Source organism: Alosa alosa, chromosome 9 (genome assembly GCF_017589495.1).
Source record: "Alosa alosa isolate M-15738 ecotype Scorff River chromosome 9, AALO_Geno_1.1, whole genome shotgun sequence".
Lineage (NCBI taxonomy): Eukaryota > Metazoa > Chordata > Actinopteri > Clupeiformes > Clupeidae > Alosa > Alosa alosa.
Window position 1 is genome coordinate 10,674,752 of NC_063197.1, and position 18,407 is coordinate 10,693,158.

General features: G+C 41.0%; 1 protein-coding gene across 3 annotated transcripts; it reads left to right on the plus strand.

The window, feature by feature from the left end:
• The first annotated feature begins 8,400 nt into the window (after nucleotides 1–8,400).
• depdc1a (DEP domain containing 1a) lies at nucleotides 8,401–17,107 on the plus strand. 3 transcript variants are annotated; one of them, XM_048253656.1, is made up of 12 exons: nucleotides 8,401–8,556; nucleotides 8,912–9,177; nucleotides 9,346–9,478; nucleotides 9,687–9,808; nucleotides 9,913–10,043; nucleotides 10,172–10,219; nucleotides 10,462–10,599; nucleotides 11,055–12,113; nucleotides 13,208–13,380; nucleotides 14,438–14,614; nucleotides 15,195–15,374; nucleotides 15,900–17,107. In XM_048253656.1, the coding sequence occupies exons 1-12, from the start codon at nucleotides 8,497–8,499 to the stop codon at nucleotides 16,038–16,040; spliced, it is 2,628 nt and encodes an 875-aa protein (XP_048109613.1). In that variant the 5' UTR covers nucleotides 8,401–8,496; the 3' UTR covers nucleotides 16,041–17,107. The 3 variants fall into 3 exon arrangements, with proteins under 3 accessions (XP_048109613.1, XP_048109614.1, XP_048109615.1); XM_048253657.1 differs by having other exon boundaries at nucleotides 11,085–12,113; XM_048253658.1 differs by lacking the exon at nucleotides 11,055–12,113.
• The last annotated feature ends 1,300 nt before the right edge of the window (nucleotides 17,108–18,407 follow it).

Sequence of the window (18,407 nt, forward strand, 5' to 3'; positions counted from 1 at the left end):
GCAGCCTGATTTTTAGCCTATATTTAAAGCCAAACATCTCTGGTGTGGTTTTGACGATCAGAAAAGTAATTTTCCTTAGCTATACTGAAATAGGCTAATGATATACTTTAGAGATATACTTTAATTTTCCCTAAAACTTCTCTCTATCACCCGCACACCGCACTAAAATGATTTAGCAGTCAAAATCCGAAACATGTCCAGGAGGGGAGAAATCGTCGGACATCCATTATTTTTGTCTATATGGTTCATACTAAATATCCATATTTATTCAGTTTTTCTGTAATATATTCTGTTAATACACTGCATATATCTATATTGTTCTTACTACTACTATAATGGTACCGCCACTAGGCCTACATTGCACATACCTGTACATGTTGTTCATACATTGTTCATCTTACAGTACATAGCCATATTTATTCTGCTCTTATAAGGTAACTGCTAATACACTGCACATATTTATATTTAATTTATGCTACTCTAAACCACCTTCTGCAAAACAACTGTATACTACTGTCTACACTGCACTATATTTCTTGTCCTGTCTAGGCACCACCTGCCTATACTGTGTATATCACATTGTACTTTTCTGCTTTTTTGCACTTCTGGTTAGACACAAACTGCATTTCGTTGTCTCTGTACTTGTTCTCTGCACAATGACAATAAAGTTAAATCTAATCTAATTTAATCTAAAAAATGATCTGCCTCTGCTTTGCCTCTTTACGGATCATGCTATGAATAGCAGCAGCAATGTCTGCATAAGTTGAGGCATTGTTATTGACCTTGGACCAGAGACATTCCATCAATGATTGTTGCTGTATTATATTCATCTGGAAGATTATCTGATAGTGATGCAAGTTTCTGCAAATGCTTTGCAAGTGCTGCTTTAGAGGTTTTCCTTGGGGTCCCCTCAGGTGTCGCCAATGACCATGGTTAAGGTCCAAAGGGTGACAAAAGACTTCTCTCATGTCCAGTCTTTAACATGATGGTCTTGCCATGTGCCTGTGTTTTCTTTTTTGACTCATGCTCGTAAATGTATTTAATTTTTGCTTTGTCAATGTATCATGGAATTTGTGCTTAGGTGTATCTGACTCCAGCCTCTATGTCATGATCTTTGCCTGTAGTATGAGCCTGAATCAGATCATCCCTAACCTTGTGTTGCTTTGCCTGCTGTAGATATGCAAATGAACTCATGTTCCTCTGAAAATGGATTGATCCAATTTTAGTTTCTGTCTCATCAGATCTAACTGTAGAATTTTTAAAACTGTTGTAAATGTATGTACTTGTAGATCAAGTCTTGGAAAATAGTTATTATTTCTTTTCAATGGAAATTATTTTAACATCAGATGAAAGACAATTTTAAGTATGATAATAATAATAATAATAATAATTGTACATAATGATAACAATGTGTAAAATATGAATATTTTCACCAACCAGTTCATCTACATCTCATTCCCACATTCTTACTAGTCAAAAGTACAACTGAAATGTATAATGTAGATCATTTTAGCACCTGTGATGCAATTACCATAATTTCCCAACTATTAGCTGCAGCTTATACAATGATTTTGCAAAATTTCTTCAGCTATGAGGTTAATACACGGGGGCAGTTAATATGTATATGGTTTTGTTTCTTTTAACTTGCATAAAACACTGTCCTGTGGCTTTTACACAATATGGCTAATAAACAGGAAATTACTGTATATATTTCATGTGCCCTGGACATTATAAAATTTTAATATTTATGTTAAGCTGGGTACATGTGGTGATGTGAACAATTTTCATATGGTATTCCTTGAATGTAAAGGTAATATGTGATTAGTGTTAATTTTGTTACCTATTTTTTTATTTAGTCTTAGTCTTAGTCTTGTGACGAAATGTCCTTTTTAGTCTTTGTCATATTTAGTCATTCAAATATCATTTTTGTTAGTCAAGTTTTAGTCGACTAAAAGTCTCGTCATTTTAGTCTAGTTTTAGTCATAAGAAAACTAAAGGTATCTTAGTCTTAGTCAGTTTTAGTCAACACATTTTAGTCTTTTTTTATAACAAATTATTTCTGATTACCATTTGAGTCAAATAGTGTTTCACACATCTCAATTTTCCAACAATATTGTGTGTCCACAGGGCTACTCGTCTGTTATAATTACTCATTCTGATTTTTTGTCAGTCAGTATGTTTACATGCACAGGTAAGTCGAGCTACAGTTATAGCTCGGCTGGGATTTGACCATAGACAGTAAAAGATTACACTGGACCACTGTCTTATTCGTAGACCAGTGTTTCTCAAAGTGTGGTCCGGGAATCACTGGTGGTCCGCAAGCTATCTCAAGTGGTCCGTGAGCAGGCGTGGTAAAATATAATATAGATGAGTTGTTTGCAATATTGAACCAACTTGTATGTAAAAACAGTTCTGCAACACTGTCTATGTAAGACATGCCAGTTTAAATCATACAGTATGAATCCACACAATAAGCAAAGTGCAAAGACAATAAGCAAGGTGGTTCAGTGAGTAGGCCTATAGTGTAGACTAATTATAGGCTACTGTTGAAGTAGGTCTAATCTTTTTTTTTTTTTTAGCTAGGGTTAGTTAAGTGGTCCTGAAACTGAAAAAGTTTGAGAAACACTGTCGTGACCAAAGTATTAATGTTTTTTTCCTCCTCGCTAGATGGCGATATCACGCCAAACACAACACATTCCCCAAACAGACTCTCCATCTTAGCCATAGCTAACTTGCTAGCTTAACTTTCCATATTAGCTTACTTGCTAGCAAACTTTGCATCATCAGTCTAACTAGTTAAATAGTTGACATTACATGATGAACATTTTCAGTATGGACATTCTGGTGGATGTTAATTTGTATGAGAGAAGCTTCAACTTCTGGGTATGTAGCATTGTGGCATAAAGCTTAGGTAGTTAGTTGGTAACTCTGGCAGAAATCTCCAGTGTTCTTGTTCCATGTAGTTTCGTGTTGCAGCCACAGGGTTGCAGCAACAGCACGTAGACTAGCCTACAGGAAAGCTGTTGCATATGAACTCATTCGGAATATTTTGAAAACATAACAGCTAGATATTCTGTCTTCTCATTTTGTAGACGAAAATGAAGAGAGATTTTATCTTAGTTCTTATTTCATGCAAAACATTTTAGTCTCGTCTTTTTTCGTCAACAATAATTCATCTTAAGATAGTCTTAGTCAGTGTTTCAGGACATTACTGCCGTCTCGTCATCGTCTTGTCTTAGTCATGAAAAAAAAGGTCGTTGACAAACATTTTTCCTCTCGTCTGACGAAATTAACACTATATGTGATTGGTAATCATGATGTTTTGATCTCTTGGAATATCTCTTATGGGTAGTTTCAATAAAATACTAATTGACTGAATTTTGGGGTGTTTCCGAATAGTACATTTACAAATAGTAAATAGCATAGCAATGCAGACCTATGTAATCATTTGTATTTCAAGTCTCTGCTGGGAGGTAGGAAGGTATAAATACATTGATTAATGAGGTAGTGGGCATTTCAATTAGTGCTGCAACACGTTGTGTCTCTGAAAACGTAGATTTGCTCATTATTACACATAAATCTTGAATTTTATCAACCAAAATGAAGGGCAAAATCACATAATGATTCAAAATATGTATGCCAACATCAAACACCACATATGCATCAGTAATAATGAGGTTTGAATTATTTTCTGGGCTCTTATGAGTGGTTTAACAAAAAAAAAGCCAATAGGCGGAATTTCCTTTTTTCAAATCAGAGGTCAACTTTGAAGGCCTGTACAGCCACAAAGCTACAAGATCCAACTTGCTATCATACCATTTTATACTCCAGAGATATGTAGCTTTCAGAAAAATATGGTGAGAATTTGCCCCCCCAAGTGGTAGTGACATGCCCCCTTTTGGGCCTGTGGCTCATGGACTACATGGTCTCTGTAAGCCTCAAGTTATTTTAGAGGCGATAACAAATCAAGCTTTCTGCATTTGGCTTTACATTTTTAAGTTGATTGTTTAATTTTGTTTTGGCATGCATTGTCCTGTATTTCTCTATTAGGATGGGCTAGTAAGCTCATAGAGTGCAAAATATGTACAAAATAATGTTGGGCATGACAAAAATGGCAACAAATCTGGGTCAAGTCCACAGCGAGATGTAGATCAGGCGTGTGACAATACACACACATACAAATGTCTGATCTCAACTGAATATGCTTAGAGAAGCAGAACTGTAAAACAACACAAAGGCAGGGTGAACCTAAACATAGGTGTAAGTTGGTCAGGTCTCACAAGGTTTTAGCTACTAAATAAACCATCATACGCAGATACAGATAAGGCATCCCAGTTAAGAGGACATCTTGAGGGTTGTAAGGGGGTATCCTGTTAAGATCACTTATTATGAATATTTAAGACTGAGAGGAAACTAGAGACGACAGTGTTGGATCATGATTAATTCATTTATTTTACAAGAGCCCCACTCTGATTTTGATTATATGGTTAACTCAGTCTTTTATACAGGTTGCTTTACTTTGCAGCAATGTTGCATTTAATTCAATTCTGACCCATTCTGCTTGTGTTACCAGCATCATTACTGTAAATACCAGCAATGTAAATAAATTCATGCTTAATTTAAGAATGGCAGCCCCAAGCAGAATCTATATAACTGACAATCTTTGCATTTCCTTTATCTCTGTTTTCATTACCCTTTCATTCTCTCTCTCTTTTGCTCTCTCTCTCTCTCTCTCTCTCTCTCTCTTTCTCTCTCTCTCACTGTCTCTCTTTCTGTAGCTTTTTATGCACTTTGTCCTAACAGCATGCATTTTTTATAATGTTTTTCTTGTCCATACATCAAACAGGATAGACCCACTTCAACAATAGTGCATATCTGGGCTTAACCACTGGCTGTGAACCTCCAGTGCCATTGATACCAGCACCACACTGGGATTCTGAGCCCAGGCAAAAGCCAATCATAAACCAACAAAATGACCAACAGTCTTGTGAGAAGGACAGCCAGATGCCTTGACCCACATCAGTGGACTCTCATATTGTACTCAGTCACATCAAATCAAATGTGCCTGGAATAATCTTGACATAGATTTACTGTGCAGAACGCCCTTGCTATAACCCCGGGCACACTGATGGTTGGCGGGCTGGCGAGAGGGAGCGGACCCCCCGGGGATATATGCTACCGGTTGAGGAAGTTCTAGTTCTTTTCTGCTCTGGCCAAATGCGGGCCACTGAGTTCTCGTGCCTGTATAGTGGATGTTCTTTGTGCTTTGCAATTAAACAAGATAACTGAACACTGGCAGACATTACAGTATCATGAGATTATTAGTGAGCGAGCCGAGAGCGGGCAGTCTGTGAAGTGCTGAAGGAGAGCTGGTGATGTGATGTGCGTCTACTCTGTTGCTTCTTCAGGAGCCCAGCGGGAGAATTTTACATGAAAGGGCCGGTGATGGACACAGCAAAGGAGCAGAGGAGCCATAGGCCTACTAGCATGCTGCCTGCTGACTGATCAGCAGTTTGCCTGTGAGCTAATTTACGAATGGAGTCAAACCTAACCTGCCTTCCTTCTTCTCTTGTCTTTCCTCTTTGACCATCTGCAAAATAAATTTTACCATTTCATAAAATTAAGCTAAGCTATTTATTTAGAGGTTTTTTTTGTGATTAAAAGTAAGATAGGCATGTCAAAGACTGCCATACTGAGTTTGAAACAAAGGGGATGAATATGCTAATGTTCCTGAATTAGTGCCCCAGCAGTGGGTGAGGGGTGAGTAATTACCATCATAAAACTACTATTTGTGTATTGTCAAAGATCTGGGATGTTTTCCACAAAAGGTGACTGTAATCTTTTACAGATGACCCAGGACCCATGCAGTGACCTCCAAGCCTCAAAGCTACACATGGTTAAGTGAATGCTATTGTTCCAATCCATTTGTGCATGTGCACAATAGCAAGCAGTTGATTGTAAATGGAATACACTAGGTTTCTCTAACATTAGGCCATATACCTCGGTTGCTGGTCTCTCTCTCTCCCTCTCTTTTTTTCTGCTATGTATCTCTGTCCCTCTCCCTGGCTCTCTTGGTGTAACTTGAACACTTATTAACAGACTCTAATGTTGATTATTTGTGCCTCACCGAAACTTGGTTAACACAGCCTGCTGCTACTTCCTTAAGGACATTAAAACCAACTTAGACCAAGGAGGAGTGGTTGGTGATGTCTTTCTAGAGCTGCGCAAGGCCTTTGATACTGTTGATCATAACAAATTGTTTCACAAACTTGGTAATTATATTCTTTAAACTTGACCAAATCATACCTGAGCGACTGTCAACAGTGTGTGCAAGTAAATAATACACTCTCTCCACTTAAAGCCTGTACACTGGGTGTACCGCAAGGGTCAATCTTGGGCCCCCTACTTTTTAGCATTTATATAATGACCTGCCTTCCATATGTGATGATGTCAGCATAATAATGTATGCAGACGACACTGTCATCTACACTCATGGAATGAGTGCTACAGAGGTTGCTATGACATTAACAAAGACAATGCAAAAGGTTGCTCTTTGGCTACACAACTCTTGCCCACTGATCTATAAAGAATATAGTGTTTTTTATAGATCAGTGCTCTTGCCTCACCCTGTACAACTGTAACCATGTTTTTTACCAGCAGGATCACCCTAAAAGATTACCCCGATGTCTCAGTAAATGGGCAAACTATTAAAAATGTTGATCAGTTCAAGTATTTGGGTGTTACTCTTGACCCAACTCATACCTTTAAACACCATGTGAAAAAACTGAGAAACACACTGAAATTTCACCTATCTAACTTCAGACACATAAGGAATTCACTCACTAGAGGCTTCGAGTATGTATCTGAATGCCATGATTATACCACATTTTTTTATTGTATTACAAGCTGGTCTCAGTCAAATGAAACCATTTTAAAGCCACTGCGTTTTAAATCCATGACAAAAAGCCACGGCGCCACCATCACTGTCATATACTCAATAAATATGAAATTTTAAACTTTGATAACCTCATAAAGCACTCAAATGTCTGTTTACTTTTTAAAATTATTCATAATGCAACAGCTCCCCCCTTAAGAAATATGTCACACTCTGCTCTGAGAGGTCAATAAGAACAACAAGATCTGTTAGGGGAGAGTGTAGTATATCCCAACGCAAAACTGCATTTGGGAAGTCATAATTTTCCTGCATTGCTATGACTCAATGGAATACTTTACCGACATTATTTCATGTAGGTCCTCACGTCTTGCAAAGCGTTGGTTACTGTGAAGACAAGAGTACACATTTATGAATTGTGTGTGTGTGTGTGTGTGTGTGCGCGCGCGCAAGCGTAATGGGGGCAGTCTGTCCTGTCGAATCTGCTTTCATGTTTTCTATTTATTTGTTTTATATATTGCCTCTTTGACCTGTGCTTTTATCTAACTTAATAACTTTCTTCACTTATACTAATTTTTAATGTACTATTTCATCAACCTGCCCAGGGACTACAGGTGGAATAGCAATCTGCTAAAACCTGGCACAATGCATATTCTCTTGTTGTGGTTAATGTCTTATTGTGCGCTGTCTCTGTCTTGAAATAAATAAATTAATTACAATTACAAAATTACATTTACAATAGGCTAGCCTATACTATTTTAAAAATAAAATAACAATAAAAGAGAGTGAATATCAAAATACATTTGACCCTTGATGCCAGAAGGTTAATTGGGACTTTAATCTGATCCAGAATCAGAGCTGCCGCCATAATGGCATTAATGACAGCATAGTAGCTGCATTTCAGGGCTGTTTGATTGGCGGCCTCAAGTCAGCATGGAGGATCCATCCTTCACACCTATTTGAAATGCATCCTTTAGTCTAAACATACTTAATCTGTTTCGTAGCGATGATGTTTTACAATAAATAAATATTAAAATAGAATAGAATAGAAACTTTAGTAGAAACTTTGACAAAATGACTCATTAGTAGTTATAGGCTAGTTGGTTTGTCGTTACTTGTAGTGTAGCTTAAAGTAGTTGCAGTCTGCACACACGTTTAAGTGTAGGCTACAAGACTGTTGAATAGCCCTCAGTAGTATGCCTAGGCCAAGGCTACAGTGTTGCACGGTCACAAGGTGGCAGTGACCGATCATAGAGTCCATAGCCGTATGATAGTCTTCACAACAAAGCTAAAATGCTAAAATGTTTTGTTTGCCATAAAGAATGTTTTAAGCAAGACATTTTAAGCAATCTTTTTTTTATCGAGTTTCACATTGACACAGAACAACATCAGCATTTTCCTTGTTTACAGCTCCTGACACGTGACAAGAGTGCCGACCAATCGAATGTCTCGGCAACCAGGCTCGTAATTTTAAACGGTGTAATCTCAACTCAGTCGTTTGTTGAGAGTGTACTGTACACACCCAGTTGGCGTGGTACTGGAAGACAACAAAAGTATGAATACGGCGGACAGTAAAAATTAATTTAGATTCCATACACATCGACATGGATGACGATATGAATAACCACGTCATAACACCTGGTCCATATAGAGCCACCAAATTGGTAAGAAACTTTGCGAAACTTTAGCCAAATAACACGTTAGCATACAGAGTATAATAGCTAGAAGCTAACGTCAGTTGTAGAATTTACAACAGCTAATTTAGATGCATGGCTAATTGCAGTGCTAGCTAAGGTCAATGAATAAATAAGTTGCAAGTCATCAGGAAGAAACAAGCTATAGTGGGTTTTCTTCAGGTTGTTCAATGTTTAAGTATGCATAATGTTCATAAAGTGGTACTACTTGTTATTCATTCGTTGTCTCTAACGTTAACTACATGCTACAGAATTCGTACCCCGCGAGTTGTCGACAACGTTATGTGAACTGTTAAACAATAAAACCAAAACAATTGTTTTCTAGTGGAATGAAGTGACCAAGCTCTTCCGTGCGGGCATGCCTCTACGGAAACATCGACAGCACTTCAGGGTTTACGGGAACTGTTTCACCGCGGGTGCAGCGGTGGACTGGTTGCATGAACTCCTGAGGAATAATAACAATTTCGGACCCGAGGTCACCAGGCAACAAACAGTGCAGTTGCTGAAAAAGTTTCTCAAGAACCACGTCATCGAGGATGTAAAAACTAGATGGGGCACTGAGGATTTTGAAGACAATGCTCAACTGTACAGGTATTGGCCAAAGCAAATAACATTCTTGCACACATACTTGGTGACTCAGTTGCTAGACTTAAGTAAACATTGGGTCTCAGATATTTAGCATAGTTTTTGACTATTTAACAAGAGGAGAGCCAGTATCACCAAAGAAGCTCTTAAATGGCTTGTGTTGTGCATTCTTAGATTTCCTTCAACGTCTCCTTTGAAGCCAATCCCAAATTACCCACCAACCTTGAGAAAGAAGTCTGGCTCACTGAAGGAAAAAGAAGGCTTTTTCAAATTCAGGCATTCAAAAAAATTTGACAAGGAAACTCTGGTAAGACACATGTGTCTGTAAATCGATGCAATACATGTTCTAATCCACAAGTGCAGCACTTTTTTTCTTTGTTAAGCAAAACACTTTCTTATTTCCTTATCTGGTGGGATTAATGCTCTGTGAATACTAGTATATGACATTCCAAGTGTTTTTTAATCCCATTCACATCGTAATTCAATTATTTTATATATATATATATATATATTAGGAGAATATTGATCCAGAAAACCTCGAGCCATCCTCAGAATCGGTGCCTCAGGAGACTGTTCATCGCAGAGAGGTGACTGCCGAGGACACTCAGGAAGTTTGGAGAAACATAACTTTAACACAGTATGTAGTTTCAGTTACAGCCGGATCACTTTACACTTGTTGGCTAAATAGTCACAAATGTGTGCATTGATTATGTGCTGAAATAGGCCTGTTTCTTCTCTCAGTTTACAGAAAATTTTGGGACTGGCCTCACTTGAAGGGGTCTTGGATCCGACCCAAGTGAACTCTGAGAATATTGTTTACAACATGACCCATGTGAACAAGCATGGAGTCGTTACTCTGGAAGATAAGACAGGTGGGGGGGGGGGGGTCGCTGACGTGCAGCATGCTTCACATGCGTCAGGTTCTTGTGTCTTGCGGTACAAACTAAGCCATCCATTCTGTTGCGTGTGTCTCACGTTGGCCTTTTTGCTATTCTGACAGATGACCTCCCACACTGGGTTCTGTCAGCCATGAAGTGCTTGGCAAACTGTGAGTATGAACACTGAAATTCATCCTTATGCAGCTGTAGTAGTGTAGCACAAAGTTAATGCAATATTGCATATACAAGCTCCGTCAAATATGACTTTAAAATGGCTGTTCTATTTTGTCATTCAGATTTTCTATAACTATCCAGTGTTCTCAAAGCCTTCATTCTATAGACCACAAGAAAGATGTATAGAAGAATTGAGTGTCCATATAAAACTTGTTTTCTTTTTGTTTTCTCTGGAAAGGGCCCAAGTATGATTCCAGCCAGCCATCTTACCCAGGTTTTGAGAGGGATGTGTTTAAAACCGTCTCTGACTACTTCTGCAGTCTGCCAGAACCTCTCCTCACATTTCAGTACTATGACTTGTTTGTCAATGTGTTGGGTATGTACTTGTACGGTTGCTTTTGCAAATCATTAATGCATGGGAGAATTGATTCATTTGTGAGAATTGATTTAGTTTTTTCTCCATCAAACAAATCAAGAAGTCCTGTAACAAAAGGTCCTCTGTCAGAGGTTGAGAGTAAACTTCTCTTCATGTAATTTATCTCATTTGAATTCCAGCTAATTGTTTCACTGGTTTCCTTTTTTAAATATGGGTTCTTACTCACCGACTGATGTCACTACTGACCTGTAACCTGAGGTTGTATTGCTAACGTGTGTGTGTCTGTGTGTGTGTGTGTGTGTGTGTGTGTGTTTGTATGCACTGTTTTCCTGTCGCTAATCCATGTTGTGTCCTACACATGTCTCCCCTATCCTTTGGCCTGCTGCCTGTGTGTGTGTGTTTTGTATGTGTTGTGTCTGTGTTTTCTTCTTTGTGTCCGGTCCAATCTGTGCTAGTTCTGTGCGGCTACATTTCTGGTCCCAAAGCGCACAGAGGCAAGCGTAAAAACCCAGAGGCGCCTCTCTGCCCCCCGCCTTCCAAAACACCCCACCTGAATGGCGTCAACTTCTTCAAGTCCACAGAGTGCCTACTGCTCAGCCTCATCCGCAGGGACGCCCCAGAGGAGGAGGAGGAGTCCCCCATGAAGGAGGTGTTCAGCTCTAAAGTGGAGCTCAGGACGGCTCCCCTGAGGGGGGCGTGTGCGGGGAAGGTCCAGGCGGCTCGCAGGGCCAGTGGTGGGCAGCTGCTCGGCGGGAGCTGCCTGGACCTCCCTGCCGCTGCGGGCCCCAAACGCAGGCCTCAGAGTTTCTCTCTGGACACGACAGCCGGAGTGGTGGCAGGAGGGATCAACAGCGCACAAGGGCAGAGGCGCTCACAACGTAGTCTCTTTAGGTCGGAGGAGAACCTGTTGTCCACTACCAGCAGGTTTACCTGTTTGGGCCACAGCTGTGCTACTGATGCTCCCCTAGACCTCTTCAGGGTTGACCACAATGTGTCCGCCTCCATGACCAGTCTCTCCTGCAGCGACAGCAGCCCTGCGATCACGGACACAGACTCTGAGCTGTCCAGCCTCCAGAGCGCTCGCAGCAGCAGCAGCAGTAGCAGTAGGTGCTCGTCCGTGAGCGATCACCCCTCGGTCACCACGGCTCCTCTCTCGAGGCCAGCCCGGCCCAGGAGTGTGGGGAACCTGATCGACATCGTCGAGCACCGAGAGATGTCGGCCAGCTGCTTCAGCATCAACGCACCGGTGGCGGAGATCACCATGAGGCCGGACTTCACCTCCACCGTGGACCTGAGAGGGCCTGGGCCTGCCAGGCCTGTGGCGCTAGGGGGCAGCAGTGTGGACGTGCGTCCCGGTTACTGTCTGAACCGGCGCTGTCGGAGCTCGGTGGACCTGTTCCGGTCCGCTGCCGGAGCTACGAGTGCTGCTGCTGCTGCCACTGCTGTTTCTGCCTCTACTGCTGCTAGTGTGTCCTCTGTGTCCACTCACACCCGCCGTCTGGGTCCTGACCAAAGTAAGACCATGTGTTTGTGCTAGAGTCAGTGGCCATGTATGTGTAAGTGAGTGCATTTGTGTGCCTGCTGTGTTGCATATATGTGCATGCGCATGTCTAACATCTGTTGAAGTCCCCAGTTGTAACTACCATATCTCACACACTAACATGGTGTCTTTAATCTTTATTAACACAAAGTGTGTCCTCCTGTTATCCAACTAATAGCTGTCATACACATGAGAACATTATTTAAAAAAAAAAAAAAAAATAGAAATAAGCTTGGCTTTTACTTGATTCAAGTATTTAGTCCATTCAAGACGTTTATGGGTAAAAGACGTAATCAGTTTTTAAAACGACTAAAAAACATTGTTCACATGGACCTCTCTACTCATTTGTACATTTAGACATCATGCCTAAATGTTCTCACTTGCTGCATCATCGTCCATAGTAGTCATTGCAGTGTGTGGTGAATACTCTGTATGAAGCATCTTGTGGCAGTAGTGCTGAAAAGCAGCCATTATACTCTGACTGGAGGACGACCTCCTCCTTTATAATCGCTGGAGCTCCACGCTTGAGATGCTTCATGGATAGTGGCCTTACATGCAAATGACTAACTCTAGTATTTGTATCAGAGCACCAGAGGTGTGTGTGTGGAACTCGAATAGTGTCTGTTGTAACAGCAGGGAAGTGTGTGTGTGTGTGTGTGTGTGTGTGTGTGTGTGTTTAGTGTAGTTGTCAGCCGTCACCTTTTTGTGTAGTTGTGAGAGTGTTGTGGATGTGTATGTAGCAGCGGTTACGTATGTGTTGTAGCAATGTTGGAGCGTCTGGGTAACAGCTGACCGCTAACAGAGAGTTGGTTGAATGTGTGTAGCGGTAGTTTGACATCTTTCCTGTAGGTGTGCTGTTTTTACACCAGAGCAGTATTTGAGCAAGAAGTGTGTGTGCTGTTCTCTGTAGTAGGCCTCATTTGTGTTGATTGTGTGTGTGTGTGTGTGTGTGTGTTTTGGTAGGAGGCAGTTATCCATGTTCTATCCACAGGTTTGTGTTTTGGTGCACTCCCTCTGAGTATGTCTGTGTGTGTGTGTGTGTGTGTGTGTGTGTGTGTGTGTGTGTAGCCCTGCTGCAGCCCCAGCTGGAGCGTGTGGCCATCGAGGCCCTGCAGTTGTGCTCGTTGCTGCTGCCCCCCTCCAGCCGGCGCAAGCTGCAGCTGCTCATGCGCATGGTGTCCCGCATGAGCCAGAACGTAGACATGCCGCGCCTGCACCATGCCATCGGCACCCGCACGCTGGTGAGACACCCCACTCACTCACTCACTCACTCACACACACACACACACACACTCCGACTCTCTACAGCTGTTTTCACTGTCTCTATCAAATCAAATCAAATGGTGCTTTATTGACATGAATATTAAAATATTATTTTAATAAAGATAAAAGAAATAATGAAATAAACAATAAAAGGGAGGAAAAATAAAAAACAGAGGGCAGTAATAGCTTCAGCAATAGTGTATAATATATACTGTAGAATAACAAAATCTGACTACACTTACATTCACATCTACGTACATTTCTCTCTCTCTCTCTCTCTCTCTCTCACATGTGTTTCCTTGGAAAGGTGAACATAACAAGGCAAAACTGTCATGCCTGGCTTTGTCCTCAAGGCAATACCAAAATCTAAACTCTGTTACCTCAGCATTCCTCTCCTGATGTGTCAAAGGTGTGTGAGAGTAGCTAATTAGAAACTATTGAACTTGAGAATAGTGATGGGCAAATGAAGCTTTGGTGAACCACTGAACCACAGCAGTGTGAACCTAGCGACACTAGCTGAAAAGCAAAAAGATGGCTGCCACACATACATTTTTCAACATAAAAGTCCTCAGCAAACCAATATTTTTGGTTACATATACTGGTTTGGGTAAGGACTTTTATGTTGAAAAATCTACATGTGGCAGCCATATTGGATTTTTTCATTAGTGTTGCTAGCTTCACACTGCTATGGTTTAGTGGTTCACCAAAGCTTCATTTGCCCATCACTACTTGAGAACCTGAAGTATTGAACGTGAGATTGACTGAAGCAGATGCATTTGGCAGGACTTGAGTCTGAGCTTTTATTTGAGAAAGGCTGGATCCTCCTGAAGAGAGGCTTTAAAATTGAAAGGAAAATAAGTAGCTTTTGGAACAAACACTTCACCTCAACCTCTGCAGCTGTCAACACAGTAAAGGACACTCCTGAACCCACCCACACTCACACACCCTTTGCCTTTACCCACATAAACTGTGGGGCCATGCTGTGCTGTGCACAGGAAGTGATGTAAGTGTTTCCTGTGCTGTTGTGCTTTGCAGATGGTCCACACCTTCTCCCAGTGTGTTCTGAGCTGCCAGGAGGTTGAGGATCTGGACGAGCTCCTGGCCAGCCGGCTGCTCTCCTTCCTAATCGACCACCACCAGCAGATCCTGCAGGTCCCCCTCTACCTTCAGAATGCTGCCCAGGACCACATCGCCTACCTCAAGAAAGTTCAGGTAGCCCTGCACACTCTCACTGCAAACATTTAGATGGTTGATTATTCTGCCTCATGTTTCAAACCATCTTAAAGTGACTGCTTCAGACTCATTCTGATCCTACACTGACTTCTAATATGGAGAATGTCAAAGTCTCTGACATTGCCAACGTGTCACTGGAACGGCTGATATTACAGTGTGTAACATTGTTGATCGGGTAGGATTAGTAGGTTTTTGACTTAACTGGGTACCGTCATAGCGCTAAATGGCGTTGAATATATTGAGCAAAGATATCTATTCTTCCATCGTGTTCCTTTGATGAGTAATATGCTAAATGTAATGTGTAAAATATCTACCGGTAAATTTATTGCATAAATAAATGTTGAAAATAATGCCATTGAATATAATGCTTGTTGCATATAACATATAACTTGCATATAAGTTGCAGTACATCCACCCCTTTTTTCATACCTTGTTTTCAATCCAGCCTCAGCACAGTAATGACCGGGTAGGTAAACATAAAGTTCATCTCAGTGTTTTTATTCCTCCCCAGTGTCTTGTTCACATGTCGTATTCTCCCCTTATTCCCCATGTTCCTCAGATCATGTGCCCAGGCACAGGGCCGCCCATGCCGGCCTTCTCCTTCTGCAGGCTGATCAGCACACAGGAGTTTGAGGAGCAGAAGCTGTCTGTATCCCAGGCGGCCATTGCTGACCTGCTCGAGAGTCTCATCAAGGACAAAGCCATGAGCGTCAAGGAGAAGAAGAAGAAGCTCAAATTGGTACAGCACTTCACATCTCTCTCTCTGTCTATCTCATCTTTCTCATCTTTCTCATCTCGTCTCTATCTCTGTCCCTTTTTTCTCTCCATCTATCTCTCTATCTCTCTCTCTCTCTCTCTCTCTCTCTCTCTCTCTCTCTCTCTCTCTCTCTAAATAACCATTTGGAAATAAGTTGTGTGTGTGTATGTATAGAAAATGTTTTTGTATTGTCCAAAATGAGTGTCAGGGCTATATCCTTCATGGCAAGCCATTGGCTTGACTGGCCATTGTTGGTCCACTAACTGCAAACTCCTGGTGAGGCCTTTTGGAGGTTTCTTGGCATTCTATCCACATTTCTATAATAGAATTGTCATTCACTCTTTATTCTGTCTGATGAGTGGATTAGAGTTTATAACTTCGTTTCAGTGAACATACATGATACTGACTCATTAGCTATGGTACAAAATGTCAGTGTAACAATAAGTAATAGCAGATGGGTGTGAGTGACAACAGTAGAGTGGGCCTTACATGTTGCTGCCTTCTCAGTTCCAGAAGGAGTATCCAGACATCTATGCGCGCCGGTTCCCCACAACCGAAAGTGAAGCTCAGCTGTTTGCAGACAAACCAAAGATCAAGCCACCAATGCTCATCAGCATGAAGAAGACCAAGATGTTCAGTATTCGCTAATGATTGTCTGGTTTTTAAGCTTTATATTTACTAATTACGTCATGGCTGAATGCTCTGTTAGATCTTTCAATTGAAGTTCTTTACTCCGTGTTCATCTGATCAGTTTTGTTTTAGTGTGTGTTTTTGCCTGTGTTTGTGTATGTTTCCGTTGTTTTTGAAGTCAACATGGTTATTTATTTGTGATGCATTGTTTACAGTTGTTCACAGAATATGTGTCCAGAATATGTGTGCTGGCCTTTCTTACTTTTCTATCAACTATGCAGGACAACGGCTCGATATCCAGTCTTCGCCTTTTCTTTTCTCGTGGTGTGTCTGTGTATCAGTTTCTGTTCGTCTCTGTGAGTCTCAAACTCTCAGCCAGTACTGTAACATATGACTGACCCCTCGTTCAGTACTGGTGCTCTGCAGCCATAACGTTTGTCATACATGTATATGGTGTTTGCATTTGGTACAAAGTATGAAAGCTAATTTATTATTTCTGGTGTTTCATTGAGACTCTGTTTGTTGGCATAACCTTAAGGCTGTCTGTTCTCTGTTTTCATCTGTTCTGTCATCATGCTTCGCTCTGTAGTCTGCACAGTGCACGAGTAATATTGTTCCAAAACGATTACTATTATATAGACAAATGGGACTGAAGGGAAACGATTGCACTATTTTGCATAATCTTTTACTGTAAGCTTGTTGTTCATCTGGCTGAAATTATAATATCTTATTCTCTCAACATTGGGATTTAGACCGTAAAATCTGAAGTAGACTGGTATGATTTTGGGATATAGCTTTTGTTCTTGTTGGGTTTAACCCACTGCAGAAGGCATGGTCTTGTTGGGTTTAAACCACTATAGAAGGCATGGTCTGTCTGACATCCAGTTTTATTTACCTAGCTCGAAAGTGTAAACCTCCAAATTGCACAGTAGTGACTTACACATTTCCTTCTTGGATTTACATCTGTGTTTTTAAATGTACCTGTTTAACCTCCAGATATAGATCATATGTAATGTTTTTAGTGCATATCTTCCTGTCTGATTTTATTTAAACTGAATGAATATTACTATGCAATAAAAGGCACACAAAAAAAAAGGCTGACAGCCATGCTGATTGTTTTGTCTCCGCCGTTTCTCATTTGAGAGAGTCTCTTGTAGAGCTGTAGGGGACTTCATTCAGAGCACAAAGCAGCAGGCAAAGCTGTGTGGCACTTTCTGTTATCTGAGAAGCAGAAAATAAGTTGTTTATCAAACCTGCTGATGGATCCTGAGCCCACCCACTCAGAGACCCAGTTAGTTTGGGATTTCATGACTTTATGGTGAAAGATTCATACGCCTCAGGGGTCAAATGAATCATTTCTCAAACACTAGGCCGCACTGTCGTCACAAACATTGCTGTTTTCTTGGTCTGTACCAGTGGTGTAGTCTACGTGTTACACAGGACTAGTATACCCACTTAAAATAGGAAATGATAGGTCGCTACCTTAGAATAATAAGGTTCTATCTGCGTTTTGAGTAGTTCTGAGTTATTGAGCTAGCCTGGCGAGCCAGACCCACATTAAAATGTAGGGTCTGGGCACTCACCGTTCGCAGTGCTCAGTCCGAGGGGCGGGATAATCAGTTGTCTTTCAAATTCCATCTGCACGCAATAGGATATTTGTTTTCAAGTAGCAGAGAATTCAAGCCAAACCGTTGCAACTCTGCCATCAATCATTATGTTAAGCCCACCAAACGACTCTATACACGATTTCAATGCCTGATTAAGTTTTGATTTCTGGAGCTCACAAGCCAACGGAGAGTTGCTAGACTAGCCCTGGCAGCAAATGTAATTTGCCGCTAGGGGCGCGTCTAGATTTCTAGGCTAATATTGAGCTTCAAAGTTTTAGAATTCCATAGAGTTACATGGTAAATGGAACAAGTTATTTTTGATATAAAGTCCAAATATGTACACAACTTTAAGAAACACCTCATCTGAACTTTCAAAGAATAAAAATATGTAAATAACTCCATTTTGACAAAAATGTCAGGTAGAACCTTATTATTCTAAGGTAGCCTATAGCGAGGTATTAACATTTGGGGTTGATCACAGTACGCCCACTACAGCTAACTGCTACATCACAGTCCACTATACAGCTAACACCTGGTCTGTACTTTGTGGTGCTGTATGTAATGCAAGCTTATCAAGCATGTCTCTGCAGATTTGTCACAACTGATGCTTCTGTGCGAGCTGTAACCGAACAACGGCGGGTTGTCATCACAGAGTTAGGCACTGCAGCTTACCCAGACCCTTGTGAAAACATCATCTCCTGGTGTGTGCTATCTTACATAATTTGTTTTTGTACCAGTAATTTAGTGTAGTGGTCAGTAGTGTAAACGACTTTCTTAA